The sequence below is a fragment of the Bison bison genome, unplaced genomic scaffold, assembly GCF_000754665.1.
Source record: "Bison bison bison isolate TAMUID 2011002044 unplaced genomic scaffold, Bison_UMD1.0 scf7180017864452, whole genome shotgun sequence".
NCBI classification, from domain to species: Eukaryota; Metazoa; Chordata; class Mammalia; order Artiodactyla; family Bovidae; genus Bison; species Bison bison.
Genome location: NW_011495014.1, coordinates 7,264,008 through 7,283,752, shown reverse-complemented (window position 1 = coordinate 7,283,752; position 19,745 = coordinate 7,264,008). Strand labels below are relative to the sequence as shown.

Here is a 19,745-nt window from a genome sequence, read left to right as displayed (position 1 = left end):
CCCATGGATGGAGGAACCTGGTGGGCTGCAGTCCATGGGATCTCGAAGAGTCAGACATGACTAAGCGACTTCACTTTCACTTTTCACTTTCATGCATTGGAAAAGGAAGTGGCAACCCACTCCAGTGTTCTTGCCTGGAGAATCCCAGGGACAGGGAGCCTGGTGGGCTGCCGTCTATGGGGTTGCAGAGAGTCGGATACAACTGAAACGACTTAGCAGCAGCAGCAGCAAAGTATATGATATCTTAATGAGCCCTTGTCATAGGATCAAAATCATTTCTGAACAAAAAAGAATTTTAGAGTGCTGTAGTTCCACAGACTAGCCTTGCTTTGGCCAATATTTATTTTATGATTATAGGATATTTTGAACATTTTTATACTCATTAATACTAAACTTCTTTGACCTGTATGAAACTATGATATAAATATTTCTACTTCAGAAAGCTAAATTATTTTGGTAAATAAATGGCCAATGAAATGCAACTAAAAAGAAATGCACACTTTACAGCTCATAAACTCATAAAGTTGTTAAACATGGGGAAAAGATACCTGGTTACAGAGTTCTTGTGTTCCATATGGTAATCAGTTAACATTTAATACTGATGTGAAAGACATAAAATGACTATTACTTTAGAATTTGCTCTAGCAAAATAGCAGCCTTGACATTGGGAAAAAAGAAAGAAAAATCAAGAAGGCAGAAGAAGAAATTGACTGGAAATCAGCTCACATCCCTTATTAACCAGGAGCATATGTGGTCTGCTGCCCATCACCAATGAGTCAACAAATACCAATAAGGGGTTGGGTCCCTAGTGGCTTTGAAACCAGAGAGCTTGGATTTGAGCCCAGACCTAATTCTTGCACAGCAGCCTTAGGAAAATTATTGAAGCTGTCAAAACCTCAACTTTGTAATCTGTAAAATAATAATAGCATTATCCAGCCTCAAGGGATCTACCATGATGAAATGAGATAGTGGATGTAAAGTTCTTGGCTCAGGGCTTAAAATTTAGGAAGTCCTCTACATAGGTTATACTACCTATTACTGTCTTCTTCCAAGTATGTGCTAGGCAATCAAGATAGAGAGATGAAAGAAGAGTCTCTCCCTGGGAGTACCTAGGAGTGCTGCTGAGATTAGAAATTTGACTGCAAATTTATTTATTTTTTAATTAAGTTTCACTGTGTTTATATAAAATAAAAGCTAATTAAGTTTCACTGTGTTCATATGCCAAATGATCCTAATAAGATAGCACAAGAGCATCACATTGAGAAAGCACCCAGGATAAGCACAATCGAATCATTTGCTCAGTACTAACGAACATCACTTCCTCCTTTGACAAGTTTAATACTATCCACAGTGTTCTCACATGGAGAGAAAATGTTGAGCTTAGGGGAATTACCGGATTTGTGAGGAGTGATTATTATACACAGAAGGTTATTATACACAGGAGGTATTGGAATATAATCACTGTCACCAGATTTCCCTTCTCAATAAGAGAAACTTCCCCGGGATGTCAAGTGCATCTGATAAATGCATTGCCATTGAGCTAGAGCCCTTGAACCCGGGACTGTGTCCCCTTTGCATTTACTCTAAGATCAGAGTGTCAGATGACCAAACTTCTGTTAGGCATGTAACCAATGTATTTTCAAAGGTTATTTTGAAAGGCCAACCAAATAGTACAATGCACTTTTTCCAGAACAGCAACAGTTTAGAACAAAGGAAACAACTTTACGAGGGGTTGTCCATGTCATGGCCCTGGCCTCCATCTTCTCTTTCCCCTCCTCCTCCCCCTCCCTCTTCTCCTCTCCCTTCTCTACATCTACTCTGGCCTCCCCGCTGTTCCCCAGACACACTGGGCCCACTTCTGCCTCAGAGATTTTGAATTCGCTATACCCTCGGCCTGCAATGTTCTTCCCCTGGGATGTGCCCAAAGTTTGCTCCCTATCTCCTTTAGGTCTTTATTTAAACCTCACCTTCCTTCCCTGAACTAATGTTTACAATCTTCTCGTTAAGAAAGTCTCTTTGTATCGCCCTTCCTGGCTTTACATTTTTTCCTCAACAGTGATAGCACCTGACATACTATATTTTTTAACTTGTCTGCCTCTCTTGGTCACCTGTGAGCTCCAGGAGGACACTGATTGTGTTGTGCTACCTTTTGTTTGCTATTATCTCACCACGGCCTAGAACAGTGTCTGGCCATAGTAGGCACTTCATAAATATTTGTCAAAAGAAAAGATAAAAGCCAGACAACATCAACAGGAGAACACAGACACAGAAACACAGCTCTAAATTTTGTGAACTCCAAGCTGCTGGGCAGTAGGAAAACAGTGCACTGGGCAGCTGGGTCTAAACAGAGCCTCAGGCTCCGACCTTCCATGCGGTCACCAGGACATGGCACTTCTCTATGCCTGTGACCGTCATTTACGTATCGTCTTTCAGCTCAAATGTACACTTCTATTCTTTGCTCAGTAATGCTGAGCAGGGAGTCTACAGCTACGCTTCCCAGGCCCCTTCATCCTCAGGCTTCCTGTTGGGTCCTGCCATTACGGAAACACAGAGAAGGAGTGGAGTGACCAGAAGAGCAGGGGGTCTTCCTCTGTCTTGCCCATTCCGTCAGCATGTGCCCCCAAAAGGAGTGCCCGTGCTGGCTCACGCTTCTCTTCTTATACCTGAACCTGCTGCATCCTGCCTCTTGGGAGTGTCAGAAGCAGTCACACGCCTCACACGCCTTGCAGCTCAGAATCCAGACCTTTTGTGTTCCTCTTCTCCATTTTTTCCTAAGCCCTAGAGGTACCTCCTTCCTACAGCTCCTGTCTCTCACTTACCTCAGAAATATTTGTTGTTGTTGCTCTAATTTGTATAACCAATTTTTATATCAAATTTCTCTGCTAAACATCTACTGTGATTTCTATATTTGTCATATCTCTGTGAAGATTTACACATCTTACCTGTAATATGGAAAGTCTCTTTTGGCTACAGGGTTACAACATCTAGATCTGAGGTTGGCAAACTTTTTCTTATAGGTGATGGTTTAGTCTCTAAGTCATGTCTGACTCTTGCAACCACGTGATCTGTAGCCTGCCAGACTCCTCTGTCCACGGGATTTTCCAGGCAAGAATACTGGAGTGGGTTGCCATTTCCTTCTCCAAGGGATCTTCCTGACCCGAGGATCAAACCCAGATCTCCTGTGGTGCAGGCAAATTCTTTACTGACTGAGTTACCAGGGAAGCTCCTTTCTTATAAGGCCAGATGCTAAATATTTTAGGCTTTGCAACCTCTCAGGTTGGCCATTGCAGCCTGAAAACAGCCACGGACCACAGGTAAATGAATGGATGTGGCTGTATTCCAAATAAAACTTAACTTGCAAAAATAGGCAGTCAGCCCTGGCTATGGCTTGATGACCCTATCTGGACATTCCTCGGAATGGTCAGCAACCATTCTGAAAAAAAAAAAAAAAAAAAAAAATGCTGCCAAGATCAGTTAGAAATACAGAAGCTGATATTGAAATTCTAATTGTCTTGAAACAACACAACTATCAACATAAGACTTCAATATATATGGCAGAGAAGTGAAATTGGCAGAATATTCATGTCTCAAATTTCAGCTCAAGATGGAAATATCTATAGCCACTGGTGAAGACATGCAAGGCTGAAGACACTGCCTGAACTAAATCCAGTTCACCCTGCCTTCTCCCCAGTGAAGAGCCAGGAGGCTCTGCACACACAGGAAGCCAGCATAAACAGGACCTCAGGATGGCTTTATTCCTTTCTGAAATGCAAATTGTCCTATTTTAAAAAAAATTCTGATTATAGTCACTCCCTCACCCTTTGCTAGGACTCTTCTGAGAATAAAGAAACTGGATAATAGTGGCCAAAATTAATATTGACAAGGCTTTTATTCCTCACTATGTTGACTGACTTTAATCAGTGTAATCTAAGGTGATGAGAAACAGTTGAAAGTTAGAAACATCTTAACCGTATAAATAAATGACCCAGAGGCCTGTGGAACAAGCTACTATTTTAGCAAAGGGCTGGTTTCTCTTGAAAAATAGTCAGTAGCTGTAGTGAGACATCAAAGCTAAAAATGATTAGTTTGGAGAGAAAACTGATTAGAGAACATCTCATCTGGGGAAGCTGAAAGCTCTAATACTTTGTCACTGAAGAACTCTCCAGAAGGATTTATAGGTATAATCAGCAAGACTACTCTCTGTGACACCTGTTTGTCTTCCAAGAGATGAAGAAAATGATCACTGGAAAACAAAACTACCACAGACATTGCCCTTTCCGGCATTCACCCAGCAAAACTTTCAAGAGTGTGAGACAAGTATTATTATAGTACATGCCTCTGGGACTGTTAAAATTTTGTAATGTTAAAAATATATACAGAGGGAAAAGTGAAAGTGTTAGTTACTCAGTTGTGTCCAACTCTTTGCAACCCCATGGAGTGTAGCCTGCCAGACTTCTCTGTCCATGGAATTCTCCAGGTGAGAATACTGGAGTGGGTAGCAGTTCCCTTCTCCAGGGGATCTTTCCAAGCCAGGGATCAAACCCAGGTCCCCTGCATTGCAGGCAGATTCTCTACCATCTCAGCCACCAGAGATATAAACAATAATCATTACAAAGGCTCACAGAGACCTTCCGTGTGCTATTCTAGCACCACACACTTATTAACTTATTTTCATCCCCATTTTACAGGAAAGGAAACTGAGGTGTAGATAGAAACCAGACCCAAGTCCCATGACTAGTAAGCCCTAGGCAATAGAGTTCTGAAGCCTGTGGTCATAACCACCATTGTAAACAACCTAAGTGTTCAGCAGGGTGAGGTACATGGTAAATGCTTGCTGGAAGTTTCTGTGAGTTAGCATAGATGCATTAGACTTTATAGAAGTGTCTAGATGAAATGCTTGCAAATAATCTAAACAGGCAGCTTGGTAGTATCATTTGAACCTGGGACAGTAGATAGATTACATTAGAATATAATTTTTTCTAGTGCTTTGAAGTCAAAGGGGCACTGATTCTTTCTGTATACCCTAAAATTTTCTCCCTGGAGTGTTATTAAGGATGGCAACTCTATGACTTCTGGAAAGAAAGTTGTAGCACCATCTTCTCTTCCAACTCATAACTCTCATCTTTTCCCTACACTCATGAAAAGTAGTCATGCAAGCTTTATAACTGGTTTCTTTTCTTCCTGCCTTTTCCCCTTGTTTCCTAGATTTTAAATATAACAAATCTTGAATAACTCAGGCCCTGCAGTACACATGTTCAAAAGAGTATGAAGTTTTCCAGTGAAAAGATTCAATGATTCCTCCTTTAGAGCAAAAGCCACCATAGGGGCTTGCTTTTTCCTGGGCTTTCCACTTCTGGCTGTCCGTCCTGCCATTTTTTTAACCCTTTCCTTGGCACTTGGAGTCAGAAATGGGCCTGCCTCGGGCTCAGATCCTGGTTCCTCTTGACTTCTTAGAGGCTCTGAGGTTTTTCATCTCTTCTCCCACATCATCTTCACTTCCTTTTCATTGCTTACTTCTGTCCTGGACTTCCCAGGTGGTTGCTAGTGGTAAAGAATCCATCTGCCAACACAGGAGATGTGGGTTCGATCCCTGGGTCAAGGAAGATCCTCTGGAGAAGGAAACGGCAACCCACTCCAGTATTCTTGCCTGGAGAATCCTGTGGACAGAGGAGCCTGGTGGGCTGCAGTGCATGGGGTTGCAGAGACTTGGACATGACTGAGCAGCAGCTCTCTGTTAGCATGCACAGGGTACACCCATGTCAAACAAACACTGACCTTGCTGCATCCTGTAGCCATTTCCTTATTTCTTCTCTTGAACTTAGCAAATTTCTGAAATAAACAATCCACATCTGTGGTCTTCAGTTTTTCATGATCCCTCTTCATGCTCTGGAATTACCCTTTGCTCCATCCATCACACTTTGCTACCCCGTCATCTTCTTTGGTGTTTATTACCTATACCAAATTGTTTGCCAGTTAATCAAGTAATTTTCTATGGTTAGTTAAAAATTTAATCTGAACAGTCACATCTTAAGTAGACTGTAAGTAAGCTGAAAGGCTGAATTTATTTTATTGAAAAGCTGCTAGCACTGTATTGTATGAATAGGTAAGCATGATCTAGTGGTGGATGACTTGGCCCCATATTTATGAAAGAATTTTAATAAGAATTAAAGTAACATTTAAAAATGTTCATCAAAAATATGTTTTTACATGAGCTCTAAGATAATTTCTTTATCTCACCAAATATTTATCAAGCTGTACTGGGCTGAGTGGGCTTTCCTGGTGGTGCTAGTGGTAAAGAACCCACCTCCCAGTGCAGGAGACATAAGAGATGTGGGTTCAATCCCTGGGTAGGGAAGATCACCTGGAAGTGGGCACAGCAACAGAAGAGGCTGGTAGGCTATGGTTCACAGGGATGCACAGAGTCAGACATGACTGAATAGACTTACCACCACCAGCACCACTGCGTTGAGTAGACCCCCCAAAATCTTTATGTCCACGAAAACCTCAGAAAGTTGACTTTATTTGGAAATAGGAGTTTAGTAGATGTAATTAGTTAAGTTGAATGATGTCATACTGCCTACCGTAGAGCACAGGGAACTGTGCTCAAAGTTACATGGCAGCCTGGGTGGGAGAGGAGCCTGGGGGAGAGTGCATACACACAGACGGATGGCTGAGTCGCTTTGCTGTGCACCTGAAACCATCAACATTGTTAATCAGCGATACTCCAATCTAAAATACAAATATAAAAAATGAAGTCACACTGGCCTGGTCATACTGACTGGTGTCCTTATAAGACAGGCTTTTGCTGACTTGGAAAATGAAGAGGATCATGCAGAAAGAGAGGGAAGAAGGCCATGTAACAATGAAAGGGAAAATCGGAGTCATAGAGCTACAAGTCAAGGAGCATCAAGGATGGCTGGTAACCATCAGCAACTGGAAGAGGCAAGGAAGGTCTCCTTCCCCAGAACCTTCAGAGAGAGTACAGCCCTGATGACACCTTGATTTTGGACCTTGGGGCTTCATAACTGTGAAAAGAATATTTTTGCTGTTGTTGCCATAAGCTCCTCAATGCACGGTAACCTGTTACAGCAGCAGTAGGAACGTGTCCAATGTCCTCATGTCCAAGTAGAACGTGTCCAAGGTTCTGAGCACTAGAGACTGGAGTGGACAAAACACGAACAATTCCTGCCCTCATGAAGCTTACATTTTAATGGGAGTGTGGAGATACAGGAGCAAATAGTAGGTAAATAATGCCTTTTGTTGTTTTTCCCAGGTGGCTCATTGGTAAAAAAATCCACCTGCCAATGTAGGAGACTTGGGTTCCTGGATCAGGAGGATCCCCTGGAGAAGGAAATGGCAACCTACTCCAGTATTCTTGCCTGGAAATTCCATGGACAGAGGAACCTGGTGGGCTACAGTCCATGGGGTTGCAGAAGAGTCAGACATGACTGAGTGACTAAAACAACAACAAAAATACCCTTTATGAACTGGATAAAATATAACAGTTTATCTGTGCTTTTTATGAGAAACTTGGGAGTAATTGCCCTCAGATATTTCTGATCCACTCCATTTTCTGATTTGTATCTTAAATGTTACAAACTCAATTCTTTCATATTCTTAATCATTTTGGATGCCAAGAGAAAGCAAGTGCTGGGCTCAAAATTCCTTCAGGACCAAAAAAAGGCAGCATCAAAACACCCTGTTTTACGATAAATTCATTTGGTTAGGAAAAAAAAGAGAGAAGAGAAGGAGAGAGTTATATGATCAGATTCTTTAGAGATCAGAGCTAGCTTGACATCTATTTTCTTTTGTTAGCAAATTAAAATTTTCCAATGTAATTAAAAATGAGAAATCATAGAATATCTGATATGCCCACATAGACCTCCCCTTTCTTTCTTTTAGAATCTCCAGTTCAACTTAAGTAATTCCCTTTCCCCTTCCAAGGGCTAAGGAAAGAGCTTCTTCCTGGTGCTAAAAGATGAGTCTTGATTTATCTAGTCCAAGCATGTCAATCCATTTCCCCTGCCAGAGATCAGTTTAGAATAGACAAGTGACACAAATCTGGCCAAGGAGACATGCGGGAAAGTCTGCCTTGGGCCAGGGGACTTCTGGAAATAGTTTTCCTCCTTGATACAGAGATTGTGAATGAGGAACAGCAATCTCTCTGCCTTGTGAAATGGCTGTGTGAGCAAATGATATGTTGCTGCAGCTCGACCTGAGAGGATAAGCTTGAGAATGAAAGTCAGCAGTATGAGAACAGCAGAGCTGAAAGCGACCTCAAGCTCTTGAAGAGGTTGGGAGGACCAGTGCAACTCTAGAACTGTCCTCCTTCTGCACCTCCAGTTACAGAAGACAGTAGCAATAAGGCAATGTCTGTGTTCAGTCACTCAGTGATATCCGACTCTTTGTGACCCCATGGACTCTAGCTCGCCAGGCTCCTCTGTCCATAAGGATTCTCCAGACAAGAGTACTGGAGGAGATTGCCATGCTCTCCTGCAGGGGATCTTCCCAACCTAGGGACTGAACCTGCATCTCTTTTGTCTCTTGCATTGGCAGACAGATTCTTTACCACCTGCACCACCTGTGAAATAATAATGAAATAGTAAGACTGTACAGTTTAAATTGGAGAAGGCAATGGCACCCCACTCCAGTACTCTTGCCTGGAAAATCCCATGGACGGAGGAGCCTGGTGGGCTGCAGTCCATGGGGTCGCTAAGAGTCGGACACGACTGAGCGACTTCACTTTCACTTTTCACTTTCATGCATTGGAGAAGGAAATGGCAACCCACTCCAGTGTTCTTGCCTGGAGAATCCCAGGGACGGGGAGCCTGGCGGGCTGCCGTCTATGGGGTCGCACAGAGTCGGACACGACTGAAGCGACGAAGCAGCAGCAGCATAGTTTAAATAACTTTGGGGCAGATATTTTGTTACTTGCAGCCAAAAGTATTCTATCTGACACAACTTTCATACAGAATCAGGATGAGGGGAGGGGTTTTACATTTTTGAGAGCTAAACACACAGGTGAACTGCAATCCTGGGAGCCAGTTTACTCTCATGGCCCCAAGGTTGGAAGGATTATATCCAGGCTCAATAATTATTAACTCTTTATGCTTGGTTGGTTTCCATATGAACTTTCCTGGGCAGCATTTATCATGTTCTCTGTAGACCTTCCACAGCACTTTGATCATTTACTAGAAGGCTGCTTAGGGCTTTTTATTATAGTTAATGTTTATGCTTCTTTTAATATTGTGAATTATTTGAGGGCAAGGGCCATGTCTATTATTTTTATATCTCCAGTGATCAACAAAGTGCCTGATGTAGAAAATACTCAATAAATATTTGCTGGATTAAAGAATGACCTTATGTTGACAGGCTGGGTGCGTAATGTAGAAGGCCCTCAGAGCCCTGTCTTGGAAAGTGGAAATGTATCCAAGTAGGATGAGAGAGTTAGGGGAACCACGGCAGATTAGCTCTTGTGGCAAGCATAGAACCATGAGGGCAAAAGAAAGTTCTCCATTGGGCCTGGAACAGCCAGTCAATTGTTCAGGGAGTCATCCTTATGTCTTCTCCTTCCACTGATACCATCCTGTCCAAGTAATCATCATCTCTCACCGGGATAAATCACTCCCTACCCTGCACCATGATCTAGGCCAGAGTCAAAGACATTTTAGAAATACAAACAAGATCAGGCCACATTCATGCTTGAAACAGAGAAACTCCTTCCTGTGTCCCTCTGTGTTCTTGATCGCTTGTGCTTATTAATGCAGACAGTTAGCTAAAGCAAATGGTTTATCATTAAGTTTGAAAAGATTTCCTAGGAAGTTGTGACTTTGAAGTGCAGTACACAACCGCAAGTATAGTACTTGGCAAAAATAAAACAGCTAACTCAGAAGTGCTGATTTTGTAGTTTCAGTTTGCTCTCAGATTGAGAGACACACCCTCTTTGGGAGGTCACAAGGGACCTCTGAAGACTAAAGGTAAAAATATTTACAAGATAATTGGTTTACAGTAATGAAAGCCATAAAGCGATGATAAGTCATTAAGTTACAAAAGTTGCCACCAAAGTAATTCTTTAAAACAGTATTCATGGAAATCAGTGGCTTCCCAGCTGGCTCAGTGGTAAAGAATTGCCTGCCAAAGCAGGAGACACAGGAGACAGGGGTTTGATCCCTGGCTCAAAAAGATCTTCTGGAGGAGGAAATGGCAACCCACTCCAGTATTCTTGCCTGGGAAACCCCATGGACAGAGAAGCCTTGCGGGCCACAGTCCATGGGGTCGCCAAGAATGGGACACGGTTGAAGTGACTGAGCATACATGGAAATCAGCAGACTTAGGGAAGGCTAGAAGTCACAGGATCTGAATTCCCAAGTATTAGTACTTCCTCCCAAAGCACTAAACTTCTATGCCTCAGTTTTATTCCTTGTACCAAGTCAGGAAATGAATACCTTCTCTGACCTGGATTGTTTTGTGAGGATCAAATGAAATGATATAACATGCATTAGAAGCATGTGTAATCCTGTCCAAGGACTAAACCTGGACCAACTATCGCCACTGAAAACACCTATAAGACCAGTCAGAAGAGAGGTGACAAAGAATTCTCTGGTGATAAAGAATCTGCTGTGCAGTTCAGGAGATGCCTGTTCAATCCCTGGTCCAGGAACTAAGATTCCCACGTGCTGCAGGGCAACTAAGCCTGCTTTCTTCAACTAGAGAAGACTGTGTACCACAATGAAGAGACCAAGGGCCACAAGGGAGAGCCAGTACAGTCAGCACAGTCAAAAAAAAAAAAAAGAGTAGGCATGCAGTTCTGGACTGGGAGCCATTGCTTCTCTACAGATTTGTGTAGGAACAGAGGCAGCAGCGGCAATTACTTTCCCCCAGAACACTTAGCATTCAGGGATGAGCAGTCATGAAATGAAATACAGTCATATAGAGACGAAGCGGTCACATTAATGCTGATATGGCCACATTAATTTTATATTTAATCACAAAGTACCAACTGTAGAAGCGTGGTGTCTGAGCATGAATCCCAGCTCTGTGGAACTTTGAGCGAGTTCCTTAATCTCTTTGGTAGCCCACCTCCAAAATGGCCCCACTGAGCCCCACCCCAATATTCACAGCCTGTGCAATGCCTTCTCACTTTGTGTCAGGGTTGGTGTGTATGACCAATAGACCACAGCAGAAGTGGTGGCACAGAACCTCTGAGGCTAGGTCAAAAAGACTCTGAGGTTCCCTACTTGGTTGTTCTCTTAGATCCTTCACTCTAAGGGGAGACAGCTGCTTGGAAAGGCCCATTGTTTGGCAGGGAACTGAGGCCTCTGGGTAACAGCCACATAAGAGAGCTTGGATGCGGATTACCCAGCCCCAGTTAAGCCTTCAGATGATGTGTTGACTGTAACCGCATGAGAGACCTTGAGCCAGAATCACCCAGCTAAGCCTTTGACAAATTCCTGACCCACAGAGACTGTGAGATAACAAATATTTGTTTTAAGTTTAGAGACAATTCATTATGCAGTAATAAATAACTAAAGTGCCCTCTCAAGATTTCTCTAAATCTTCTGTAAAACTGGAAATAATAACCTCTGTCAAAGGGTTGTTGTAAGGATCAAATGAGAGGTGTATTGAACACCCCTGCCCAGAACCTGGCACAGAGTGAATCTGTGTTGGTTATTACATCTTTGCACCTTCTCTTCCACAAGGAAGGTGGTCCTGCATGTACTTACTGTCACATTTCCTAGGTTCAGCAGTTTAAGTCTTAAAATTTCAAGCACACTGATCTAGCTCTAGTCAGTCTCTTGATGTCACTTTTCTCTGACTGTTGGTTAGGCAAATAGCCTTCCCTTTTTCTGACCTCTTTTAAGATGAGAGGCAAGATGTGTAAGATAGAGAAATTTAAGGCACATCCTATAGCTAGGGAACCAAAAGCCAAAATAGCTGGCCTGAAAAAGGCCAACTCACTGACCTCAGGAACACTCTACAAAGCTTGATAACTGAGTGAGCTTGGAGTCAGCTAGAGCTTTTACAGGGCTCTTTGTTTAGAATTCGTCCTCTGAAATATACAAAGCTTTCATTCAGACTTGCTTCTGTGTTTTAAAATCTGGAATAGATCCTGGACTTCCTCAGGCAAACTTCATAGATGTTATCTTTTTTTTTCTCTGATTATTCCTGTCTCCTCCTTCACATTTGGGTTTTCTTTTATTACTGGTGGATGGCAGAGCAGTCAAATTTCCTATGCACTGAAAGAAGATACTGAGGAAATTTACTGCTACAGCAGTGGAAAGAATACAAGAAGAACCGATATGTCTCTATCCCATAACAAAACCCAGTAAGAAAACTATCTGACAAATAACAAAACTCAAAACAATTTGACAACTATTTTAAAAACTCAGCCTATAATATATCATAGAGAGGGAATTAAAGGGATTGCAAATACTGAGTGAGAAAGTTTTATTGCCTCTAAGCCATGAAGATTTCAATTCCACTATGAGTAAATTATTTTTATACATTTTATTGCTGATTCTCTGAAAAACGATGTCTAAATATGCAATATCCTTCTCTCTTAGGATATTTGAGGAATTAAAAACAAAATTCAATCTGTTAGTATATATACAGAAGGAGGTAAACTTTTGATATTACCTGGTGAAATGCATAACTCCTGACCTCAAGAAGCTTTTATTCTAAAAAAGTACTGTGAACAGTATTAAGCTCACACCTTCGTCTTTCTCTGTCTCCATCTCTCTCTCTGCTCCAAGTGTGTCCAGAGTTCTGCCTAAGTCAGCTCTTCATATGGAAACACTTAACCTTTTAAACCAACCTCTCTGGGGGATGAACTTGAGTTTGCTCATTTCTTCTTCCTTTTTCTCTTGGCTTTTTAATACTTTGCTTTGCACGTAATCCAAAACTTTATTTTGTTGTTCTATCAAAATCTTTCTTCCTTTCCTCTTTCCTTCTTTCTTTTTTTCCCCCCACTTCCTTTCCTTTTCATTTATATTTCCTTTCTCCCATCTCACTTCTTCTCTTCCTTTCTGGTTTTGACTTTAAAACCTTGATGGACAATATCAAGGGATGCTTCTTGGGTGACGTGTCTGGATCCTTTGTAAAAAGGTTATCCCTTATTGTGGTTCAGAAATGGTATTGGTGGCTTGGCAAAAAAGCTGAGCTTTTATCTTTGTTCCTTATGATAATGGAGGAGTTGAAACAAGATAATTTCCTTTTTCTCCTCAAATATACATACATGCCAATTAAGAAATACAAGAGAAAAGTAATTTGATTGTCTAAGTGTAAATAAAGCACACAATGAAACCACATCTCCACCAGTAGTTTAAGAGGAGTTCTCAGCCACCCTATCCCCTTCCTCCCTATGTTTCCAATTATCAAAGTCTAATCATACACATTTCTGAGTATCCCTATAGCCTCCAAATTCTACTCTGCATCATCAATCTCCTGGTCACTTCCTTTTCTTCCCCTCCAGCCTTGTCCCATGTCCGTCCACCTTCCCACTGTCCTGCTCCACATTGCAGGCACACTAAAATTTTCCATCATTCACAGGTTTAAGTCCTGCCGCTCACTCTTCTTTCTTGCTAAGAGTCCTCATAGGATCCCAGATAGAGGAGGTGATATTGTGTCTCTAAGATGACTCACAAGTCATTCTAAATTTTCTTGAAAACTTACCTCCAGGAATTGATATTAACCCTTCAGGCCTCCCTACAAAAGAAACATCTTGTGAGACATCTTTCCCAGAAGCGATCTTCCTAACACTCTGAGAATTTTGCTCAAGCCTCTCTAAACTTCCTCACTGCATCATAATAAAAGTTAGGTGGAGACACGTGAACCTCTCTGGAAGTCCCCTTCAAGAGAATGTCTTTGAAATCTTTGTTCAAATTTCATTTGGAGAAGAGACTAGGTATGGTTTAAGGGAAATGGTGAGACAGTCCCTCCCCAGTCTGTATACTCCTTCCAGCAAAACAAAATCTCTGTAGTTAACTTAAACAAACCCCACAGAAGTCAGCTGCATGACTCAGGCCCCTAACTCATTCCACTGCCATCTCAAGTGACTTATTATCAAAGTTTGCTGTTCCTTTCAACTTTCTTGAAGGGAAGCTCTGATAATTATAGTTTCATCCATTCTGCCAAGGAGGCCTGGGTGCCTCACAATATGTTAGAGATGAACAGACTATCCAGGTTACTTTGATTTGTTTGCATATCTGCTTCCCACTAGCTTGTAAACTTCCTGAAGTTGGAGGTCTTTATATTTATAAAATTTAATCTTTGGATTTGCAGCGACCTGCACAGTTCCTGGAACATAATGTAGGTCATGTGAATATTTACTGATTGTATGGGTGACCCATCCTTTCCCCACAGGAAGGCTTTGTGTGTGTGTGGTTGTTTAAATATACAAAGTACCACTTTATGAAAGCAGTTATATTTTAACAGCTTGTAACAAAGAGTTGAGAAAGTGGACAGATGCCCACCATTTAATAGCCTAAAATGGTGGTAGCCATGGGTTTTTTAAGTTACTAAAAGTTATTATCAATAGGTCAACAGACTCAGTTATTTAACCTTTGGCACCTTTGCCCTGGCCCTGAAATTGCTGGCCAAACATGGTTTTTGATGGTTCTACAAACTAATTCTGAACTGTCACTTTGAAATTTAGATAAGACCTCCCAGTATATAAGCACTGTCTACACATTTCCTGGTTGACTAGACCATCAGAGAAGGCACTTCAGTTAGCTGACTAGAATGTGAATATTTAAATGAAAGAACTATTTAAAAGGAAGTAGGGCCAGAGGGGAAGGAAATGGCAACCCACTACAGTGTTCTTGCCTGGAGAATCCCAGGGACGGGGGAGCCTGGTGGGCTGCCGTCTATGGGGTTGCACACAGTTGGACACGACAGAAGCGACTTAGCAGCAGAGGCAGCAGCAGGGCCAGAGGAGACCCAAACTAGTTTTTCTCACTTGTTTGCATCCAATACTGTGCATTTCATTATATGGATGTTTTATATTAAAAACTAGGACTAAACTGAAACAGTGAAGCCAGCTAAAAGAAACCAAGGTGGATTTAAATGAAAGACTCCACTAAAGACAACTGATCCCACCTCCTCTGAATATCGCCATGGACATGGTGATAGTTTCCATCAGCTCTATGGAAAACCACCTGAATTTCACCATGGACACAGTGATATTTTCCATCAGCTTTATGGAAAACCACCTGGGTTCCCTATGGACTTTCTTTTCTCAAAACTGTATTTGGGGTTTTTTTCTTAATTTTTTCCCTCCCTTCATGGCATCCTTACAGCTTGTTGGGATCTTTAAACACTGTCTCTTTTCCTTTGAAGATCACAATCATGAAAGTTCTTTTTAAGAAAAAAAAAAAAAAAACGGAGATTAAAAAGGTACTAAATTTAAATTTGATAAAAAGAGATCTCAAAATTTCCCCTTATTTTCAGGAAGTATGTTTTTGCCATATGTAAAACGTGGCAGGTGCAGGTCTCTCGCAGCCTAAACACAGGAGACCAACGAAGCGAATCTAGCGGCTACGCTAGAAGCAGCGATCACGCCAGCGAAGCCTGAGCTCCACGACCTGGCACACTGGTCCCACCCAGTCCCCAGCAAAATTCCTAGGTCTCCTTGGAATGTTAAAATAGAACCTGATCCCGGTCTCCAACCGTCTTATCTTTTTCAAATGTTTTAAACTTACTGCCTTTGGTCAGCAGAACCACGGGCACAGTGATGACGGTGACGAGCGCAGCGATCGCCAGCAATCCCAGGAGCACCTTCCATGGTGTCTGCAAGCCGGGCAGGTCAGGTCCAGTTAGAGCCAGCCATCTGGCCCCAGTCTGGGTAAGAGGGTCGGGGCCCCGGCTGCCCAGAAGGCAGCGGAGTTTGCCGTCGCGCACGCACTGGGAGAGGGGCACAGGGGGCTGGGAGGGTTTGGAGCTCGCGAGTCGGAGGTTGCAAGAGAGCTTTCCCTTGAACTTCTGGCCTCCGGGCAATTTAATGTTTGCGTTTAAACGCACCTCAGAAGCCAAGTAAGGGTTCTGGTGCGCGTTTTGCCCGTGGCTCTCCAGGTCCTCCAAGGCTCGGTTCCTGGGTTCTTAGCCCCGCGGGTTCTAGAGCGAGCCAGGAGCCTTGGGGCGTCCCTTCACCTGTCAGAGGGTGGCTCTGGAGCTTCCGCCTAATGAGAGCCCCTGGTTTCGATCTGCGAGCTTTGGGTGGGGGGAAATCTGGCGAGACTTTAGTGAAGAGGCATCTACAACTCACCCCTGGGGCTCTTGGCGGGGTGGGGGGGGCCCTTTAATCACTCACCTTCATGGTCTGCGTCTCTTCGAAACTGAAGTTTCGGAGCCGGAGCGCAGTCAGAAGTCTGGCGAGCCGCCCGGACGCGCGTGCAGCTTCGGAGCTCCGGGCACGTAGTCACAAGGCGCTTCCAAGTTTCAGCCCCGAGTTAAACATTAGTGAGCGCCGGGTTGGCAGGGTATAAAGGGCTGCAGGCAGGCTGCGGGAGAAGGCGCGCCGGCCCGGAGAACTAGCGTCCGGGCCGGGGGGCGCCCGAGAGGCACCTCCCTATGGGCGCGCGGGGCACTGGGTGGCCGCCGGACGCGCAGGGTGCGAGGTCCCGGGAACGCGCTGGAGGGTGTGACAGCCCGAGCTGCGGCGAGCCGGCGCCCGGCAGGCGTCCGACGTGGAACACGGAGGCTGCAGGTCGGCGGGAGAGCATGGCCCGCCCTCACTGAAAGGGACCTCTGCGCTCAATTCCCGCAACCTCGAGTGGGCAAGTGAGGGCACTTAGCCCAGAGAGGGTATAGGGCTCTGCAGACTGAGAGAGTTCATTGCTGGCAGCTGAAACTAAAATCCAGATCTCTGTCCTTTGCCAGTGAATGGTATGGTGGGGATTTCTAGGGTATTTATAGCTCCTGGAAGGCAGAGAGAGAAAAAGCGATTGTTCGCTTGTGGATGGCACTTAGAGGCTAAGTGTCCGGATTCATTCTCCGCAGGGGGTTTCTGGTTTGTCTTTCAGGCTTACCTTCTCATCATGATGCCAGAAATAATAACTCTAACACTTATGTGCAACTTACTTTTTCCCAGGAGCTACTCTAAGCATTTTTGTGTTTATTTTACAGGGAGGAAGAAGAAGGTTAAGTCAGCTGTCCAAGTAAAGGCAGCTAGGAAGTCGTGGAGCCTGAATTCAGAGTACATGTTCTTAACTGCCGCTCCATACGGCCTTTTATCTTTCAGTCTTCCAAAGAACATTTGGAAAAAAAAATTAAAAGAGCAGGTGTGGCTTCTTCCTCCAGGTCCCCAGGATGCCTGGTAGGTTCCTTCATTCATTCCCCTTTTCCTTTACTCATTCATCCCCATATCCTCCCATTTATTTCACCCATCCCGCAAATACTTGTATGGATACAAAGCATCAGACTCTCATCTAGATTTCAGAGATAGAGAAGTGAGACAAGATAGATGAGGTTTGTGCACTTGGCACTTTCAGTCTGAAATACACAACAGAACCTTTGCATTAGGGTCCCTCTACTTACTTCCTCTTGTGGATAAGCACTCCTGCTCTCTAAAAGGCCTCTTCAACTTGTTCACTCAGCTGCAAAACAAAGTCTCTCTTCCAAAGTTAGAGGTAAAAAGTTCGAAATGCAAAGTCCTGTGGGGCATTAATATATGATTATGAATAAATTTCAGTTTCCATCCTTTATCTCCAGTCTGAATGGCACTTCTGAACTCAGGAATCATTTTCCCCTCTGACTGCTAGTTGCTTATGACACATCCACTTACCCACACCCACCTTCAGAGGCCCAAACTGAACTCTTTATCCCTTCCATCAGTCTCACCTCACCTTCCTCTGATGATTTCTGTCTTCGTTAAAAGTACCCCCATTCGCCAATTACATTAAAAGTGTCCTCACTCATCAGTTACAAAAATGAAAGACTTGAGTCGTCTCAGTTTTTCTTCTCCATTCTCCTGCTACTTTCACATGGCCATCATTTCCTCTCAGTTCTGCCTTTACAAGTATTTCTCAGATCCATCTCCTCCTCCCTCTTCCAGCTGCTGGGAAAGGTGAATCAATAGTGTGGTTGCAGCCTGTGAACTGGAGCTGGAAAGGACTCCAGGGAATGGCTCAGTGCTGGCCTCAGCTCTCATTGGTTCGTGTACTCAGCAATGAAGAAGGGAAGTCTGTACAACGGCCCACATGCTTAACCTCCATACCCCGACCATGACACTATCCTTTCAGCAAGCTCCAGGGAAGCTGGCTGACATCCATGGGCAGATCATCTTGTTCTCTGGAAAGTATTCCACAAAACACAAATATCTCCACACTCGGTCAACTTCAAGAGATTCGTTCCTAAATTTCTCCCACCTGACCTCTTTGTCGCTAGTCTTTCCATCTTGCTCTTCCCAAGTCTCTAAGACACCAACTGGCCAACACATTAGCCACCACGTGTAAGTCAGTGTAAATCTTATATTAGGCCATCTCTCTTTTCATGCACAATGGAAAACAGATGTACTACTCCAAGTTCTCGCTGTTAGGAAGATTTCTCTTTCTACTCTATTTCAGAGCATCCCCGAGAGGGGCTATAATGTAGCAGCCATCATTCGTGACTGGTGCCAGCTTACTTTGCATAAGGCAGACTCTTCCCTTCTCTGTTGCCTGTTTATGAGGAACTGCTATGCAGTTATAGGTGTGTGTTTAGGGAAAAACACCAAGCAGAGGGAGAAGCACCATGGAGTCCAAGCTCATTGCTTATGTAATTTTCTTATGCCATCTGAATCACTTGTGCTCATCTACTGGATCTATAGATACCATTTTCACTTAATCATGGGACGTGGCTGAACATACTCAGCTTTGTCATTTGGTGGGCCAGGTAACAACCAGTTTGTTATTGAAGTTCAGGTTGTATAGTTATGGGTTGAATTGTGTCACCTCCAAAAAAGATATGCTGGAATCCCAATCCCCAGTAACTTTTCAGAAAGTTACCTTATTTGGAGACAAGGTCTTTGTAGAAGTCATCAGGTCAAAAAGAAGTCATTAGGGTGGGACCTAATATACTATGAGTGGTGTCCTTATAAAAAGAGAAAATTTGAAAAGAGAGACAGATACACATAGAGAGAAGATGGTATGAAGAGACTCACAAAGAAGACTATGATCTACAAGTCTAGGAGGCAGATTTAGAACAGATCCTTTCCCTCAGGTCTCAGAAGGAGCCAACCCTGCTGATCCCTTGATTTCAGTCTTTCAGCCTTCAAATGGATAGCATCACTGTCTCAGTGGACGGGCATTTGAGCCAACTCCAGGAGATAGTGAAAGACAGGGAAGCCTGACCTGCTGCCCTCCATGGGGTCGCAAAGAGTCAGATACAACTGAGCAACTGAACAACAACAACCCCAGCCTCAGAACTGTCAGGCAATGAAATGCTGTTAAGCCATCCTATATGTGTATTAAATGGGCCCCACACACTAATATACCAGCTGTTCTACGATCATGTTTTCAGTGTCTACCAGGGCCCTGTAGAAAGAGAGGAACTGATTTTCATATAGTGAATAGTCATTGACTGTTGTAGCCCACATCTAAAATGAGCCCCAGAGTTTGGGTGTTACCTTTGTGTATGCAGGACACCTTCGTGTCCAACTCTTTATGACACCATGGACTGCAGTCGGCCAAGCTCCGTGTCCATGGGATTCTCCAAGCAAGAATACTGGAATGGGTTGCCATTTTCTTCTCTAGGGTACCTTCCCCACCCAG

At 43.5% G+C, this 19,745-nt stretch overlaps 1 protein-coding gene across 2 annotated transcripts in view; it reads right to left on the bottom strand.

Moving 5' to 3' along the window:
• DPP4 (dipeptidyl-peptidase 4) overlaps positions 1–16,630 on the bottom strand; it is an 84,984-nt gene extending 68,354 nt beyond the window's left edge. The window contains exons 1-3 of one of the 2 annotated variants that reach the window (XM_010858964.1): positions 16,307–16,594; positions 15,699–15,786; positions 13,672–13,704 (exon numbers count right to left, since the gene is read on the bottom strand). In XM_010858964.1, coding sequence (XP_010857266.1) covers positions 13,672–13,704; positions 15,699–15,786; positions 16,307–16,312 — 127 coding nt within the window. In that variant the 5' untranslated portion in view covers positions 16,313–16,594. Of the gene's footprint in view, positions 1–13,671; positions 13,705–15,698; positions 15,787–16,306 lie in introns of both variants that reach the window. The other variant, XM_010858965.1, reaches the window with a different exon arrangement.
• Positions 16,631–19,745: the final 3,115 nt, after the last annotated feature.